At 54.6% G+C, this 18,050-nt stretch overlaps 1 protein-coding gene across 2 annotated transcripts in view; it reads left to right on the top strand.

Moving 5' to 3' along the window:
• The window catches only part of CYGB (cytoglobin), a 34,882-nt gene extending 18,889 nt beyond the window's left edge, over positions 1 to 15,993 (top strand). The window contains exons 3-5 of one of the 2 annotated variants that reach the window (XM_040579211.1): positions 6,281 to 6,511; positions 7,105 to 7,233; positions 15,518 to 15,993. In XM_040579211.1, coding sequence (XP_040435145.1) covers positions 6,281 to 6,511; positions 7,105 to 7,233; positions 15,518 to 15,580 — 423 coding nt within the window. In that variant the 3' untranslated portion in view covers positions 15,581 to 15,993. Of the gene's footprint in view, positions 1 to 6,279; positions 6,512 to 7,104; positions 12,586 to 15,517 lie in introns of those variants that run through there. The other variant, XM_040579221.1, reaches the window with a different exon arrangement.
• The last annotated feature ends 2,057 nt before the right edge of the window (positions 15,994 to 18,050 follow it).

The raw sequence follows: 18,050 nt of genomic DNA, 5'->3' as shown, positions 1-18,050 counted from the left end.
GGGGAAGCAAAGGGATTGCCAAAGTAAAATCAGGCCCGCAGATTTCAACAGCTCCTTACTCTGAGCTAATACACCTGGATTCAGACAGTTTGCAAAGAACTTTGAAATATAAAAGCACTCCCTAGATGCCAGATATTGTAAGTTTTAGGTTAAAATAGCAAAAAGCCTGAGCAATGAGTCTGGCAACGCAGAAACCCCCTTTTTTCCCCAGCTGAATCCAAAATAATGGGTTGAATCCACCCAAAAATGGCATTTAAATAAATGATTTTGCAGCTACTCCCAAAGCCAGCATGTGCTTTGTGGAGGGGTCCATAGGGAAGGGGTCCATTCTTGGCTGCCGGAGGGCAGATTTCCGAGCAAAGCAGCTCAGAGAGATCCTCCTGCTGCAATATCTCACTTTGAAAGGGCCCAGTGAAAAGACTGGCCTTCTGTGTGGCAATGTCCCTGTCCCCCTGTCCCACAGCTTGCCACAGACTTGCCAATCACTGTGGTCCAGCTGGAGAGATGCTTGCTGGGCAACAAGGAGAGCCCGAGAGCAGCAGGACACTGCTCTGCTGGCAAGGACACGCACAAGGAGCATTTTCCAAAACCACGGCTCCCTCCCGGGTGGTGAAGGGGGCAAGTGTGGGTTTTGTCTAGAAACAGCCCCTGTTTGTAGGGCTGTGTTGTCTCTCTGATCGCAGCACCTGGAACCGGCCCTTTCAACGCTTCACGGCCAAGGTGGCTGCACGGGGATCCCTGCGGCACATCCCGCACCAGCTGCGGCTTCAGGGCTGCCAGCAGCTCTCAGGGTGAGCCGAGAAGAGCCTCCCCCACATCCCCTGTCCCAGAGCTGCTTTTGCATCACCTGTGAGCTGCACGAGGCTAGGGGTGTTGAGCAGGATCTTTCAAGAGCCGTGAGGGGTCAAGATGTGGCCAAGAGGCCAAGAGAAGCAAAGGCAGAGGGGGTCAAACAGTTTCCATGGCTAATTTCCCTGGCTATGGCCAAGGACACGCTGGATGTGTTGGTACCAGCCCTGAAAATCCCTCCCCCGGAGCAGGAGGCAAGGGCCAAGTTTCTGCTCTGCTAACTGGCGCTATTAATGCTGCTGCTGCAGTGGAGCGGGGCTGTACCTCTGCACGCAGCCTGGCGAGCGCCCGTCTGCGGAGTTTCAGCACTCATTAAAGTCAGAGAAATGTCAGGACAGCCCTCGCCAGGCTGGCACTGAGCATGGCTGTGGAATGGAGAGTGCCGGCTGGCTGGCAGTCCCGCCGGAGCACAGTGCCAGGGGAAGCGGCCGGCAGAGCAGCTGGTAACGCCGAACTGGGGCTGCTGGGAATCGGCACGGGAGCATTGGATGGGACAGTGGTGGTGGGCACCAGCAAAAATTGGATTCCCAGTTTTGCTGGGTGGATGGTGGGTCCCGGCGCAGGGAGCACATCCTTGTGAATCTGGATTACCCCTTCCCCACCCAGCTGGGGTTTGTCTTCTACATCCAAACCCCTCTGCTGTCCCTGCAAACTCCATCCTCACCCTGCATCTGCCTCGGCAATGAGAGTCACGTTTTAGCGTTGTTTCCAAACACCTACAGTTCCTGCTGGCCAGGCTGGCCCTGCTTGGCAGAGCTGTAGGAAGGGTGCTTGGTGCGGGGGGAATGCTGGTGGCAGGGTGGAGGGGGCTGACCAGCCACCCCTGCGTGCTGCTTGCACCCAGCAGGCAAGGACGCAGGCAGGGACAGCAGCTTGGCAGCGGAGAGGTGCAGGGACACAAATGAGGAGGGCCTGATGATGATGATGGTGTGGATGAAGGCACTAAGAAAAGGGGACTGCAAGAACCATAGGAAACGGAAGCCATGTGGGAAAGCCCCTTTAGCATTGTTGATTCATTTATCTGATGAAAGCTGTCCTTACCTCAGCCTGAAGCTTCATCTCTGCAGCCAAGAGGCTCTGGGCTGAATCCGCACACGTGGTAGGGGAAGACAACAGCAAGGAGGACCTGGAGGCGTGAGCCATGCACATGCAAGCGAGCAGGACATGCCCACATGTATTTGTCTGCATCTTTGCTGCTGGGTCCTCTCCCAGCCTCACTGGGGTGTCCCAGTCCCTCTGCCCTGGGGCTCTGCAGTGCCCGGGGCATGACGGCCTCCAAGCATGGCTCAGCATTGTGCTGGAGGCTGCTCTGGAGGCTTCGCAGCAGGACATGGGCTTCACCTGGAGGAAGGCCAGCTACACCTCTTCTCCCTCAGCTGCAGAAGAAGTTAAATTTAGCATCAGTTAAATGTGGGTGGACTGGGAGCTTGACCCTTTTCCATCCAGCTCTCCCTTGCCAGAGCTGGAGATACTTCCCACCACCATCTCCACCGGTCCATGAGCCTTCAGAGACAGGACATGGGCAGAGCTATGCTGCAGGAGTGAGCAGGCACCATCCTCTTCCTACTCCAATTAGATCTGCCTTTTTCTGTCTTGCTGAGTAGTGGCATTGACATGGCTGGGACTGTTCTCACCTTGGGCTGGGAGCTGTAACCACAGGCAGCACCCTTGCCCCAGCCTGAAAATAGGATGGTAGACTACAGGTGGCTGGGAGGAGCAGGGGGAAGGTGCAGGCAGCGGTGAGACAGCACTCAGTGTAATAAACAGCAGCATCACACACCACCTACCTACCCATTATCAGCTGCTTTGTAGACGCCAGAGCAGAAAGGAAGTAGAAGTTTGAAAAGGGATGCAGAGAGGCTCCAGGCTGTGTTAGAGAGAGTTTCTCCCACGTAGGGAGGATGAGGTGAGAGAAAATGTGAAAGCATTGGTAGGAAAATCTAGCAAAAAGTCTACGAGTGCTGGCTGGGGGCTCAGCTGAAGACCCCCGACAGCTTTGGAAGCTCCCTAGCATTCGTCCTGCAGTTTGCAAACAGGGTAAGTGAAGCATCAAGGGTTTCAGTGCTCAGGGGGACCAAGCCAGCAGCACCCAGGTGTTCTCTTTCCAGCTGGGGAAGGAAGATGGCTGGGCTTGGCGATTTCCTCCATGCAGGGTTTGCTCTGCAGGGTCTGGGAAGAGGGAGAGAGACTGGAGGAGAGGTGGCATCTCTCCTGAACAGAAAACAGGCTCTGCTGCTGGGAATGGTTGTGTCCTTAAAGTTGTTAAAAGGACAAAAGAGAGGAAAAGCAATCCTGACATCCTGTCCGTTGGGTCCAGATGTAGCTCACAGAGTACAAATTAGCGGGTGCAGAATGGAAACACTTAAAAAGAAATTTAATGAGATTGGTATGCAGGCATCTGGTTTCTATCAATCATCATTTTGTGTGATATGCAATGGTAAATATAGTCTTTTTAATAACTCCGATGAAGGAAAAGAGCCCAAAACACACACAACAACCGAACAAAATTCCAGAGCCTGAGATGTTTGAACTCTGGAAATATGTTCTGTAGATGGAAAAACCCCAGCTGACACCTCTTCTAATTCACTATTGTTTGAGTTATTTTATTTCTTCCTTCCCCCCCCCCCCTCTTCCTCTGGTTATATTTAACCTTTGTGTTAAATTAATCTTCTCTGTTTATTAACAACTACCACTAAGCGAGCCTCCTTCCCTCTTCTTCTTCGTTCGACAACTCAAATATTTGCTCTAGGCCAGAAGTTCTTGCTGCAGGCGCCTGCCTCTCCCCACCCCTGTAGAGGTGCTGGCCGAGGAGAGGTGCCTGCGGGTCTCTGGCTGGCCATGAATTTGCTTTTCAACGTGAAGCTGGTTTGGGCTCCCCTGTTTCAGTTCTCCATCGCTGAAAGTGAGCAGATAGCATGTGAGCTGGGGGGTTGTTGGTTTTACATACCACCAGCATCACCGCCATCCTTCCTGCAGGTCCCTTGGGAAAACTGCTGGGCTCAGCTCCCCCAGGGGTGTCACCTTGAGGGTCTGCAAAGGTGGGGAAGGTTAGGAACTAAATATTTGGATCCTTCTGTCACCTGAGCTTGTGCAGGTTGGGGAATTTTTGGGGTTTAAAAATTTAAAAGAGCCTGGTGGCTCTTTTTGGTGGGTCTCTTGGCAGGCGGATGCTGTGGTTCCTGGCAATGCAGGGGTCAGCCCCCCACCTTGCTGTACTCTTCTGCTGCAAAAGGCTAGCTCAGACCAGGATTTTTTCTCAGCTTGTTCCCTGGGTCTTCACATCATCATGCCCTTGAGCTGAGATCAAATAGGGCTTTCTAGGGAATGCCTGATGGTTTGGGATTCAGAGGCTTGGGCATGCACTGACCAGCTGGCAGCCTCCATCCTCTAAACTGGGGTAGTCTGTGGGCAGCAAGTCCCACTTCCAGCTGCAACCCCTGCTCCCAGCGCCTGAGGGGGATGTCTGCCAGAGCTGGAGGGTGAGGCAGAAAAGATCCACTAGCAGGGATGGCAAAACTCTTAGGTCCGACCCCGACCTCGGCAGTGTGTTCACTGTCTATAGCTGGAGGGCTGGCTGGAGCTGCAGGCTCAGGGGCCGCAGCAGCTTGTGCAGAGGTGGGGAGGGGCAGGATGGCAGGAGAAGTATGCTGGGGACAGATGTAAAAAACAGTCCCATTGAAACGGAGAAGAAATTTTTCCTTCTGCAGAGAAATGCTCAGGGCAGGAGTCTTGAAACCTGGGAACAGTGTTGTATGTATGGCCCCAGCCAGGGGACCAGTATCCGTCTCTGACAGCTCAAGCTGAAGGTACGGACTGAGCATCTCTGTGCTGACAGGAGCTGGAGACAGTCAAGCCTGGGAATGATTTCTCCCGACAGGGACCAGATGTGTCAGGAGGAGCTTTGCCCGGGGGGAGGCTGCACAACAACAAGAGTTCTGTCGTGGGTCCCCTCCAGGTTTTAAAAGTAACACCTTGCCTCCCCCTTCCACCTTCCTTCCTCCCCCACCCTTTCCTACACTTACTCTTCACACCTCCGAAACCTATTTTGGGCCATCTGATGAATCCCAGATGCCTCAGGGAAGCAACAGAAGCGGTGGTGCACTCCAGGCACTGCTTCACACCACTTCCTTGGCAATACCCCCTAGCTCTTGCAAGCCAAGGGAGCGGGGAAAGGAAGAGAGGGGGGAAAAAAGAGGATAATGAAGTGGTAAACGAGCCTAGTCCTCAATATTGTGATTATTCGTGGAGTGGTGAGTGGGGGAGAGGATCCCACCTGGTCCTGGAGTGAGGTAGCGATTCTTGGGAGAAGTGGGATGCTTCACGTGGCTTGGGATGATGCTTGGGGTGGGGGTTATGGCAGGCTAGGAGAGGGGAGGAGGCAATATGCCTGGAGCCCAGGGTGATGGGGGCAGCCCTGGGAGCTGCCTGCCACCTCAGGAGCATCCTTCACTGGTTCAGGTGAAGGGGCACCCAGGAGGAGGCAGGGAGAGCCCTGTCAGAGAGGGGGAACTGGATGAAAGGGGGAGCAAATGCCTCTATGGTTCTCTCCAGTGTAAATCAGGTGGAAGGGGTTGGTTAACACCACTCGAGCATCAGCCCCAGCTGCTGAAAGTGATCTGCTGCAATGCTGGCACCAGTAGTCCCAGCCCCTACACCCTGTCCTCTTGTGCCCTTCAAACACCCACACCATCCAGCTCCCCGGGGAGCTCAGTGCATCAGCTGCAACCACAGCTTCATTTGCTTCAGCTGCATTTCATTGGGGTTGATTTAATCCTGCAGGCAAGAGAGTCCTCAGTCTCTCAGAGGGGTTGGCTGGGTGTTTGGGGCATCCTTGTGCTGGGGACAACAGCTCCTGGCATAGGTGAAGGGTGATGTGAGCTCAGGGCTGAGATCTTGCTAGGGATTCTGGTGGTGCTGATCTGTGAGATGTGGTGGTGGTGTTGGGGAAGGGGGTTGCTCTGGGTGGCAATACAGGAATAAAGCCCACGGGGCCAGGAAGCTGCTGTGGGGCTTGGGGAAGAGGGGCAGGGAGAGGCTGGCTGGGATAAAGAGAGGTTTTTGTGCTCATCTCCAGCTCTCTGAGACAGGACCGGATGGTTTGATGTATGTCGGCATGACTACAGCATCTGGTATGCCTGGGTGGAGTCTCTGGATATCAAGAAACTCCGTCTTGCCTCTGCTTTGTAGGTTAATATCCAGCTGTGATGCCCTTGTAGCAGATAGGGAAGGCTGTGGAGAAAGGCATTAACGTGCTGATTTTTAGGCAGCTGAATGTCACAGCTCCTGGGGAATGCAATGAGAAAACCAGCTCTGACTGTGTTAGATGCAGGGGAGCTTTTTCCAGCATCTCCACCATTCCATACTTTGCTTTAACCTCTCAGCCTGCTCTCACCCTCCTGATGGCATTTTGTATCTGTTCTTTTTTGGAAGGTTTTTTGTCAACTTCCCTTCGGCCAAGCAGTACTTCAGCCAGTTCAAGCACATGGAGGACCCGCTGGAGATGGAGAGGAGCTTGCAACTGCGTAAGCACGCTCGGCGGGTCATGGGTGCCATTAACACTGTGGTGGAGAACCTCAATGACTCCGAAAAGGTCTCCTCCGTTCTGGCCCTGGTGGGCAAGGCCCATGCCCTCAAGCACAAAGTGGAGCCCATCTACTTCAAGGTAAAGGACGGGAGCAAAAAAAATTGCTGGGGTGCTTTAGAAATTAGGAAGAGGGCAGGAGAGAGGGAGCCACAGCAAGCTGGTGCCGCCTGTCCTCGCCTGGGGGAGGCTGGCTGGCTGGTTATGGGGTTGCTCCCGATGCAGCTGCAGTGTCCCACGGCCATGCTGTCCCACGCAGCCCACCGTTCCCAAATGGAGCCACTGCTGCAGCATCGCGTACCTCCCCCAGCCCAGGGAAGGTCACCTGCCTGTGCCCTGCCTGCAGCCCCTCCGGTGTGGCTGTGGTCACATGTCCCTTCCTTTTAGAAATTAAGCATGATAGGAGGGAATAACTTTGAGGTACCCACATTAGGGAAATGCTTGACCCTGCAAGCAGCACCCCGCAGCCTCCTCCCTGCTGGGGCAGGCTCGTTACCTGCCCTGCCCGTTCCCTGGGGTCTTGACAGACCTCCCACACCTCTGTCTGTCCCGAAGGGGGTGGCTGTTTCCAGAACTCAGCCACAGGGTTAAATTGTTTTCGGAGGAAAAAGCTAAATTTGCTGTGAGCCTGTCCCTGGAGAGTTATTAACCCTTTGCCGTCCGCCTCCCTCCAGAAACTCACCGGTGTCATGCTGGAGGTCATTGCTGAAGAATACGCTAATGACTTCACCCCAGAGGCACACGGCGCCTGGACGAAGATGAAGACCCTCATCTACACCCACGTGACGGCGGCGTACAAGGAGGTGGGCTGGGCGCAGTACCCCACCGCCACCCTGTGAGCGGCCAGCGGGGCCAGGCGAGGGGCAGGGAGGGCTTCGCTCACCCCAGGACTTCACTCTGGTCTCTTCTCAAGATCTTTGCTCAGTCTGGGGAGCCCGGTAGGGCCGGCTCTGTTAGCTGCCAAGTCACAATTTGATCTCCATGGGGTTTAAAAAAACCAAACTAAATAAGCCAAAAGAATAGAAGCACAAAGGGTGTGGGTGGGTCAGAGTGAAGCAGTTGCAGGGGATGTAGAGTGCTGGTTGGTTGTTGGCTCCATCTTACTGTCCTGGCCTGTCCATCACCACCTCCCAAATCCTGCACCTCGCTTGCACCATCTCACAGTCCCTTGGACAAGCACTGCTGTGCAGCAGTGATGTGCAGCCCTGTTCACTGATGTGACCCTTGCTCTCCATGCAAAGCCCCCGGGTAAACCTGGCTCCTTGCTTTTGGGGGCACGATTCTTATGGGAACCACCAGCTGCCTGGCTGGCACCAAAAATGCTTTGCTTCGCACTTTCTGCACTCGCCTGGCAGGGTGGCAGGGCTGATGGCTGTGGCCAGAGCTGCTCTCAGCTGTCCATCGCCCTGCACCAGGGACCAGCAGCAGCCCTTGCTCTCCCGTCATCCACACTCCCTCTCCTTGGCTGGCTGTTGCAAACCCTCCTGGGGTTGGAGGGAGCAAAGTGGAGGGGAAAATGTGCTCCTCCAGTGTGAGGGAGTGGGAAAGGAGGGATTTGGGCTGCCTCCCCTCGTGGCTCGGAGCACAGTGCATAGGTGAGATCCCTGTTCAGATGGCGGGAGCTGGTGAGCCCACCCGTGGCACGTGCTGTGCCATTGCCTTGGGAGCTGGCATGTGTAGGTCTGTTTGCCCAGCAGCCAGCAGCAGGGCAATGCAGGGACAGAGGGCTGGGGTGGCTCTGCCCAGCTTGGTGAGAAGTGGGGTTCAGGCTGTGATCGGGAGGGGGGAAGATGAAGTGGACATAACAGGAGGGATTCCTGGGTGTGAAGAAAGGTCCCTGCTCTGTTAAAATTAATAAATAACTTATTACGTAGAGCATATTCCTGCCCTCTTGTGAAACCATGTTCCTTCAAATAAAGTGCCTGGTCAAAATCAGCTCATGCAGGAGCTGTGTCCCTACTCGGAGGCCGGCAGTGCTCCTGCGGGTGCCTGGCAAAGGCCCCCTCCCCCCAAAGTGAGATGTGGCTGCAGGGCTGGCAGCCCTCATCCTGCCTCTGATACTGACTTCTGCAGCTCTGTGGGTGAGTCTGCTTGGTTTCTGACTGTTTCGCCTTTGGTTATGAAAAAGGGAGGAGGAGCAGCCCTGTTGCCTCCTACACATATGTGCTTGGATTTATAGGACACTCTGGGGACTGATTGGCAAAGGATTGGGGACGAAACATCAGATGTGCTAGGAAGCTTTGGCATCCCTGTCACCCAGTTATTTCCCAAAATGTCTCTCTTATTTTTAGAGCCCTAGCATTAAGGGCAATGTTACCTATTGAAGTGGGAGCGGGGGGTGGGGGTGGGGTGTCCCTTCTGAGACTTTCTCTGGTTCTCGTTCCACTACTGCCCTGAAGAGCTGGCAGCTTTCTGGGAGAGACCAGCTCCTCTCCTGGATGTTGGCTTGACAGGCAGTGAGCCCACAGTCCCCGGCTGGCGTCTCCACAGCCACCTTGGGGACATCCCCATGCCACAGGGACACTGCTGGAGGTGGCAGCAGCAACTTTTCCTGGGGCTGACCTCCCTCCCCTGGAGCAGCCAGCCAGAAACTCCTGCTTTGCTCACCCACAACCAATTAATCTGTGCTTTTAATCACCCCTGGGGAATAGGGTTTTTCCTGTTTCTGGTGTTTTGCTTCCACGCCAAGGGGTTCCTCTGCCCCCCAGCCCTGGCGCTGCTGGGAGGGTGGCCAGCATCAGGTGCCTGCTCCCAGAAAAGCTCTCAGTGGAGTTTTCCCCTTTCCTCTCTTGGCTGTAACAGCAGGTTTCTGCTCAGGGTCTGTGGGAGCCTGTATAGACGGGCAAACCCCTGGACCCTAGCCCTGCCCTTTCCCTCACTCATACCAAGATGCTGGCACGATCCATGGCTGGGCAGCAGCCTTGGGCACCGCTGCTCAAAGAGCAGGGGTGGTGCACCTGGGGGGAAATGTCTTCTCCTGTTCCTCTGGACTCAGTTAGATGCAGCCAGGAGTTTGTGCTGGTGCCCTGGCTCTGGGCAAAGAGGGATTTGGGGAGGGATGCAACCTGTTGGCTGCATTCCCCAGTGCTCCCTTGCTTTCCTGCACAGCCCTGGGACCAGGGTTAAGTCCCCAAAATAGTGCCAGGACTCCACTAATGACATTACAGCTGCTCTCTAGCCTTGCAGTTCTTTCCTCCCTGTGTCTTACAATATAACAGGTGGAGAAGAGTGATGGGGCCAGGAGCAATGGCACATCCTGGGCATCCATGGAGGGATGGGTGGAAATACCTGCTGAGGGCACAGCTGTCCTTGGCACGGCAGCATGCAAGGTCAAGGGGTTTATGAAAGGAAGGGATGGGCACAGGGTGACAAGTGATACTGCTTTGCTCATGTGGTGGGCTGTCATTTAGAGTCAGCACACCCAAAATTCAGCTCACCAGCCTGCACCAGTGAAGGTGCCAGCAGCTGATGCCTCCAGCTCATGTCTGAATGTCAAAGCAGCCACTCGTCCCTTGCAGGGTTGGTGGAGACATCCTTCAAGAGGCAGCTGCTGGCTGGGGTCAGCATCAGGCCTGTGCAGGTGGGAAAAGACCTGTTCAGTCGTTGACTTTGTGCCAGCACAAGACTGGAGAGCAATTGCTCGGAGCAAGACTGTTAGATTTTATTTTTGTGGGTGCATCACAGGACTCTCATGAGCACAGCTTCACTGATTTCTGCCAAAACCTTGGGGCCAGCAGCGCATATTTTCAATGAGTTCATGTACTCCCCATGCTCTGCGGATGCTGGGCCAAGGATGTTTTCGTACCAGGGATGTTTTATCTTTAAACAAAGTTCACACATTAACCTTTGAGCTTAATATTCTCCAGGTGGGAATTTTAGTTTCACAATACAAACTCTTCCTCTCCCTTCCCACAACCAAAATTTGGATCGGTCACGGTCAGCAGGGAAGCGATTTTTCGGGTGACTCTAAAGTCCCTGCGTTCATGCCCAACCTACCCGAGTGCCTTGGCTTTGGGGGAGCATCAGTGAAGTGTGTCCCCTCGCCTTTGAATGGGGCTTGGTTTCTTTATTCTTATTTTTTTTTTTGCATCTCTAGAAAAATCTGACCCATGACCTTGTGCACCCACGCATGTGTGCTGCGCTTGGGTTTTTTTCCAGGCACATTTTTCTAAAGCAAATCCAGATGCATGCAGCTGCTGTCCCTTGAGGACTGCCCCCCCCCCCCCCCATCAGCCAACTTGCAGGCCAGTTGAATATATGCAAACAAAAACATTTATTTTTACCAGCACTGCAGGAAGTAAAATGAAGCAGGGAGGGCTCCGGGGGCAAAACTTGTGAGGGGAAGAGATGGAGATAAAGCAAACGCCCCCTCTTTGCCACCTGCAGCAGAGGAGGCATTGCTTAAATCAGGGAAAACTCTCATCTGGAGATAGATGAAAATTAACAGAAAAAGGAAAAAAAAAAAATCATTCCGGAGTGACAGGGCTGATAAACACCATGTTAAAGAGCAGAAAGGGAGGCCAGGTTCCTGCTCCGAGCATGGCTTTCTGGCACAGGCACCTGCACAGCTGCTCCCTGTTACCTGTTGCCCCCCCTGGAACCCACCACAGCTGGCTGGGGACCCCCTTATCCCCTCTTCCCTCCAGGCCCTGCTCGCTGGGGCTCGAAGTTTCCCCTCCCAGCGTGCCTGGGCTGAGGTAAGGGCGCTGCCCATGTGTGCTTTGGCTCTGCTTTGCTCTCCTTGGTGGTGGCAGGTAGGGACCGACTTGTAAATGCGGTCTCCCAAAATTCACAGGTGGGAGCTGGGGGCTCAGGGCATGGCAGCTAGGGACTCCTGGTTTGTTCTCTGCCCTGGAGGGGACCTTGATGTCCCCCAACCCCGTCCACCTTCCCCAGGGATGCTGCTGGCTGCTCCTGCTTGCTCTTCTCCTCTCTGATGCCCATGCCATTGCGGCTGCCTCTGTGCAAGCTGAGCTCAGGTCTCAGCTTCCACCCCTGCAACCAGGGCAGGATCTGGCCCCTGGCTCAGCCAGCCTCTCTGTGTTAGTGTCAGCACTGGGCTTGGGGACGTGTGACCTGGGTGGGAAAGTCTTTGTGCCCCCTGCCATCAGCAGATGAGTGCCGAGTGAGGGGGGGCATTCAGTGTCCCTCAGGCAGGGTCATCCCCCGCCCCCAAGCACCTCATCCTGGATGTCTTGGGGGACACCCGCTCATGGCAATCAGCTTGTGTGTCCCCCAGCCCACATTCAGCACTGCGTTTGGTCAGAGGCAGGTCAGCGCTGGAGGGAATGGGACATTCTGGGTTGGGATGGGACACAGATCCCATCCACCTGGTGTCCCCCTCCGGCCAATGCTCATGGCAGGTATAGCTCCATAGGCACGCAGCCAGCCAGAAGGACACCCCACTGCCACCAGAGCTGGTTGGACGAGGAGTCCTTAAGGACCTTATGCCACCACCCTCATCTTCTCTTATGGTGAGACAAATCCCCAAGGCAGCCAAGCTGCAGGTTCTCCAGGGGGACTCCTCTTGCATCTCTGCCAGTTTGCTCCAGTTTGCCCCAGTAAAGGGGATCCCAGCATCTCCCTGCTCTCTGGAGACATGCCCAGTGACTTCAGTGGGGACCAGATTTTGGCTGGCTGGACTCTGGCACCAGAGCTCAGCCTTCCCTGCCCCTTGCCAGAGGGAAGCTGCCCCAGTGTGCTGATGTTGGTGCACAGGCTGCTCAGGGCCAGCACCAGCGACGCCAGACAGACGGGTGGAAGGGAAACCCATGAGCTAATCTTGGACCAACTTACAGAAAGGGATGGACAAAACTACCCACCTGGGTCCAACCTCTTTGACAGACTGCGACGCTAATTATTTTCCATAGCTGAAGTTGTCTCTAATTGTTAGTATGTCTTAATGAGTCCCACCATGACCCACCGACATGAGCCGGCGTGGTCTGATGTAACTCCGTGTCTTTCCTGTTACAGCTGCGGATACTGTTCATGTGTGTGTTTCTCGGTGCTTCTGTGCTGGTTTTATACATGCTGTTCCGTGTACAATGGGTGTAACTTGTTTTTCTTTTTGTAGGTTTTTAGTATGTTTGTAACCGGACAGAATGGTGTTATTAAACTGAAACTTGTATCTTCAGTGGATAAATCAATCAAACCCCTCCAGCTCTTCTTGGTTTCTTTCTGGTGGGGTGGCTGCGAGGTGGGGGGATGTGGGAGGCTGCCCTATGGCTAGACGGGTCTGTGGGTTCCTGCTTGCTCTGAGGAAACCAGTGAGGGAGCTTCGTGGCTGGAAAGCAGCAGCAAAAGGAAGAGATGTGCCCTTCACTGCCCTTCACTGCCCTTCTGCACCAAGGGTGGTAGAGGTGGCTGGAGGAATTCTACTAACAGGCTCAGGTGCGAAGGGGAGGGTCTGCTCTTCCTCCAGGCTCTTTACTTGGCTTCCAGGTACGTTGTGCAAACCTCTGAGGGCTCTCCCTGAATCAGCAGCTCTTTCTGCCTTCTCCAGCCTGGCCAGCCCAAAATGCATGCCAGGAGGATTTGCTGCATGGGACTAGCCGGGGACTTTGCCTCCGTGGCACATGAATCCTGGCAGGATCCGAGATGAAGGCTCCTCTCTGCTGCAGGAGGCAGAGTCAGATTTGGCTGATGCTGGCCAGCTTTTCCAAAATTGTTGGCAGGGGACGGGTGGACAGCAGACAGACAGATGTGTGTAATGGTCCCATAAGCCTCATTTCTGTGGTGTGGAAGCTTGGGAAAGAAATCTGAGCAATCCTTTTTATTGTGCTCCCCTGCTGATGCAGAGTACATCAGCACAAGTCAGAACGGGCTTTCAGGGAAGGGAAAGCCTATCCCACCAGGATGGTAGAAACCACCAGCGCCTGGCCACAAGCAATTTTAAGGGGAGCAATCTTAGGTTTAGGACCCTGGTCTGAGGCGGGGGGGGGGGGGGGGGGGCGCTCAGGGGGGTCTGAGAGGGAGGAGGGCAGAGTTTAGGGCCTCAGAGGCTGCCAAGGGTCTTGGGGAGCCTGACACTGGCATGTCTCCTGTTGGGCTGAGGGCAGCAATGATGTTCTCCAGCCCTGCACATGGTGGAGTAGCTCTTCTGTGGGCAGGCATGTGAGCTACTCAGGGGTCCCCAGGCTACAGGGACTGGGGTAGCCATGCAAGGGGAGCCTATTTCTTCCCCTGAAGCTTAGCCAAATCAAGTTAATCTGGCCATGGCCATGTCAAAGGGAACCAAAGGCCAACTCACGTGGGGAAGGGAATAAGTGCCTAGTTCAATCTATCTTCTCCCGCTTCATCTTTTTTTTGTGGCGAAAACCACTTGGTGCTGTTAATGAGATTAATAAGCCATCCTCAGAGTCTCTGCTGCATCCTGTATACGCTTCCAGGCAGAAGCGCATGGTCAGCAAAGCCTGGTCCAGATGGGAAACATTAGCTTTGAAACCACAAGCAAAAGAACTGGCCAGCTCAGGAGTGGGGAGGTTGCAGTGGGGACCTGAAGCTCTTAGACTTTTGCACACTGGGCTGAGACTAGCCAGAACCAGCGGTGGCCACAGGGTGCCAACACGGGGCTTGTTTTTCCAATGGCTTCTTGAAAAGGAGCTGGGATTTTCAGCATTACCTTGCAGGGAGAAAATATGTACACAGCCCTTCACTTTGTACTAATATTTACCCACAGTTCCTGTCACTTCAGGGTGGCTGTGACGATCGCACTGTGACCTGGACCTGGTGGCTACACCGGTGCTCTGCAGGCACTGGTGGAAAAGGGAACAGGGTGGGAGATTGAGGCTCAGGGCACACTGGAAAATTGACCTAGGCACCTGGGTGATGGGCTCACACCCTCTGACCACCCTGTGCCCAGGGAGGGCTAAAACCACCGTATTTCCAAGTGTCACAGCCTGGCGATGCTGCTTTCCAGGAGGCACCCCTCGCCCAAGGGAGCTGGTGGAGATCCAGCTCTTGGAAACCACCTTGGTGGCTCTGGTGATGTTTTACAGGCTGGGAAATGAAGGGAGAGGGGATATTTGATAGCTAAGGCATGGCATGGGGTGTGCTTCCAGCCTGTCTCCCATGGTCCGGCCCTGGGATAACCCCTCTGCCCCACACCGCTGGCCATGGGGTCCTGTGCCTGCCATGTGCTGGAGGAATTACAGCTCCATGGGCGCAGTGCAGATGTGGGCTCAGAGGTGGCACATCACTGTGTGTCCATGTCCAGTCAGTGCCCAGAGACAGCCAAGGGGAAAGCCAGGAGATTACTGTGAGGGACAGCCAGAAATACATCTGCAAGGGGGAGATTAAAAAAGAGAATCTGCAATAACTGTACTGCACAGATACCTGTGAAAAACCAGCCCATGTGAGCTGGCGGTGAGGACAAGTCCTCCTTTGTGCGCTGGGTGGCACAGGGCAAGAAACCTCAGGGGACAGAGCTTGCAGGCTCCCACTGGCTTGAAGGACACATACCTTCTTTTTCTCCATTATCTGCACCGAGATAAGAGCTGGGAGCTCCAGGCTTTGCTGTACAAACCGCCTTATGGCCACCCTCACCAGTGCGGGGTTTTTGGCAGCTCCTTGCTCAGAGCAAAGCCCCTGACAGGGGGGAAAAAAAGCAGGAAAAAATCATCCCGCCCGGTGGGGCTGACACTGAGCAGAAGCCAGCCCCTCCTTCCGCACCCGGCTCCTCTTCTGCTGTGCCGTCTGATATGGTTTATCTGAGCAGCACTGAATGTAAACACTGTCAGCGCCGGCCAGGATTAATTCCCGGGAGTTTGGCAGCCAAGTGATGAAATAACAGTGCTCAGGGTGGGAAGTGCACGTCTCAGACTGAAAAATCCTCCTTGCTAATTTGCAGCCAGGTTTCTCTTCTCCCAGGCACTCTTGAGAGAGAACGAAGCCAAGGGCAGAGGGAGGATGGGGGAGAGGACCAGGAGGAGGAGGATGGTTCCTGGGGAGGCAGGCTGGGACCTAAGGAAGTGGGGAAACTACACGTGCCCCATGCACAGGAGCTCGCCCTACTGCCAGGGACACAGGGGTGGGGGGGGACAGGGCCTGCAGCCCCCAGCCCAGCCCAATCACCCTCTGGTTTTGCAGGACCCCCCAGGTGCCAGCGGAGGAAGCAGTGCCGAAGGCACCGAGGTGCTCCCGGACACCTGAACCCGCGCAGCTGGCACTGTGCCCGAGAGCAGCCCCCCTTTGCTTTCCACTTGCTGCTGGGTGGGTGTGCGTTAGCTGGGGGGGCACTTGATGTCCCCATGCTAACGAGCACCTGCGCCCCCCAGTCTGGGGAACAAACCAGCAAAAAAGCGTGTTCCCATTGCTCACCACATTAAACACCATGAGATCACCCGAACAAAACAGCTTTGCTGCTGGGAGGGCTCCCATCCCCACACAGATGGGACATCTATTGCTGTTAATTACAAATCCTTTTTATTCATTGACAAGTATATCTGCTTTAAGGGAAAGCTTTAGAAAACTGCCCTGCAGATGCTGCTGTTTGTATGTTTGATCAGTTTTGAGGCTGATGTTCCAAACAGCTCCTGAAATAAAATAATCGTTGGGCTCTGGTGCATTGTTGTGGTTTTATATTTATGTAGCAGAGGGGCTTGTTTTGGGGATACTTTTCTGAGAAATAATGTGATTTTCATTTGCTTTCTTTAGATATTTCAGTAAATAACTACAAATACTTCCACTTATTTTTATTGTTTTCTTGGTAGAGGAAAAATGGGCTGGACACAAAGCCCAGCAGCACATGGGCAATTAAATCGGTTTATTTTAAACTTAGGAAAGCCCACGTCTTCCAAGAGCTGTGCATCACTCAGGGCTCTGTCACCAGCAAATTATGGTTATGCTCAGGTTTTAACGATATATTTCATATCTACCTACATATAACGTAGTCCTGTAGCTGTATTTTGAGGTCCTGGTGCTGCTGGGAGATGGGTGGCTCTGTATGCCTGGTGGTGCTGCTGCTGTTTCCCAGCGGAAGGCCTGGCTGCCCTGCCTGTGCCCTGCCTTCTGCCTGCTTCCAGGATGCGGCTGGGCACCTTTACTGAGCTGCTTTCTGTCCCTTGCAACAGAGTATCCCTGGCCCATGTCTGCCAGGGCACCAGGTGACATCTGCACCAGCTCTGCAGGTGATGAGGGGTGCAAAAGGCGGGGAACAGGTCCTGGGAATGGTACTGTCAGCTTTGGGAACCTGATTTAAAAAATAATCCTAGTGATGATGGAGGGGTGTGGGGGGGTGTACCAATGAGACAGCAGCCATCCCCCTCTCTGTGAAACCCCATGTGACACGGTGCCCTTTGGGATCGTACAGGCTAGCAGAGGGGTCAGGGTGACAGCAGAATGGGGTGCCTGCAGGGTTGGGGTGTCTGCAGAGGTGTTGTGCCTACAGACACTGGGGTGCCAATGGAGATACAGGGTGCCGGCAGAGATGCGGGTGCAGGCAGGGATGTGCCAGGACTGTTTTGGCAGTCCAGCCTTGCACCCATCTCCCCTGGGGTCCTGTATTGAGGATGCTGGAGCCCCCCTGGCCACAGCCCTGCCCTGGCTAAGAGGGGCTGGGGCTGATGGAGGGCTGTGGTGCCCAGTCAGCCAGAGCGTTGCTCCCCGCACCAGCCCAGCTGCTGGATGCAGCTTGGCTGAGCACTGTCAGCAGGTAACCTCTCCGAAGGTGAATGCAGATGGCTGTGCAGGTAAACACCGTGCTGCAGCCTGTGCTTAGCCAGGCGTGGATTCTCTGAGCCCGGGCACGGCTCATCCTGCGGTCCCAGCAGCGGCAGCGGGGGAGGTAGGCCAGGCAAGGGGGCTGCTTGGGGACAACTGGACAGCTTCTCCTCCCCACTCGCTTGCCCAAGGACACCTGGCAGGCAGGAAGGTTCAGCCTTTTGCAGAGCTGCTGTTCCAGCAGAAAACGTTGTATTCGGCTCCACAAACCAGAACCACTCGTGAGTAGGAGACAGCCATGGCTCAGCACCAGGGAGCCCAGCATCTCCCAGCCTGGCCTCTGCATACAGGGTTGGGCTTGGCTGAAGGGGCTGCGGGGAGAGCTGGATAAATAGCAGCGGACGAGGAAGATTGCTTCTCAAAGGTCACTGCTTCCTCCGCACTGCTATGAATTAGCCCGCTTCATTCCCTCCTCCTCTCCATGGCAGCATTCTCTGCCCTAGCTCCTGTCCCAGCAGCTCCCACTAACCCCAGCCCCAGTGCTAGGGGGCGAAGCAGCTCCCCCATCAAGCCAGGCTATTCCCAGCCTTATCATCTACTGGACAGTCATTTCTACTGGAAGGAAAATCCCCAAGGTTGGACCTTTATCCTATGAGATTTGCAAAAGGGAGCAGACAGCTTCCAGCCTCCTGCCCTTTCCTGCTCCACTAAATCACCCCAGAGCCCTCCCAAATGTTTATTCTTTGGGAAAGCAATAAAAGAGAAAGAAACCTCAAAAGAGAAATTCCCACCAGCCTGCCTTTGATTGCATTTGATATTGTTTTATTTCTTAGTGCTTTCCCACCGCCGGCTGGCTGAGGAGGGAGGGGGGGGCAGGAGGAAACAGTGCTTGAAGGGTGTAAAAATACAAATTTCTCACTAACATCTGTATCTGGAGGGGTCTGTGTGCTGCTCTGGGGGT

Source organism: Falco naumanni, chromosome 1 (genome assembly GCF_017639655.2).
Source record: "Falco naumanni isolate bFalNau1 chromosome 1, bFalNau1.pat, whole genome shotgun sequence".
In the NCBI taxonomy this organism is placed as follows: domain Eukaryota; kingdom Metazoa; phylum Chordata; class Aves; order Falconiformes; family Falconidae; genus Falco; species Falco naumanni.
This window is presented reverse-complemented; position numbering and strand designations above follow the sequence as displayed.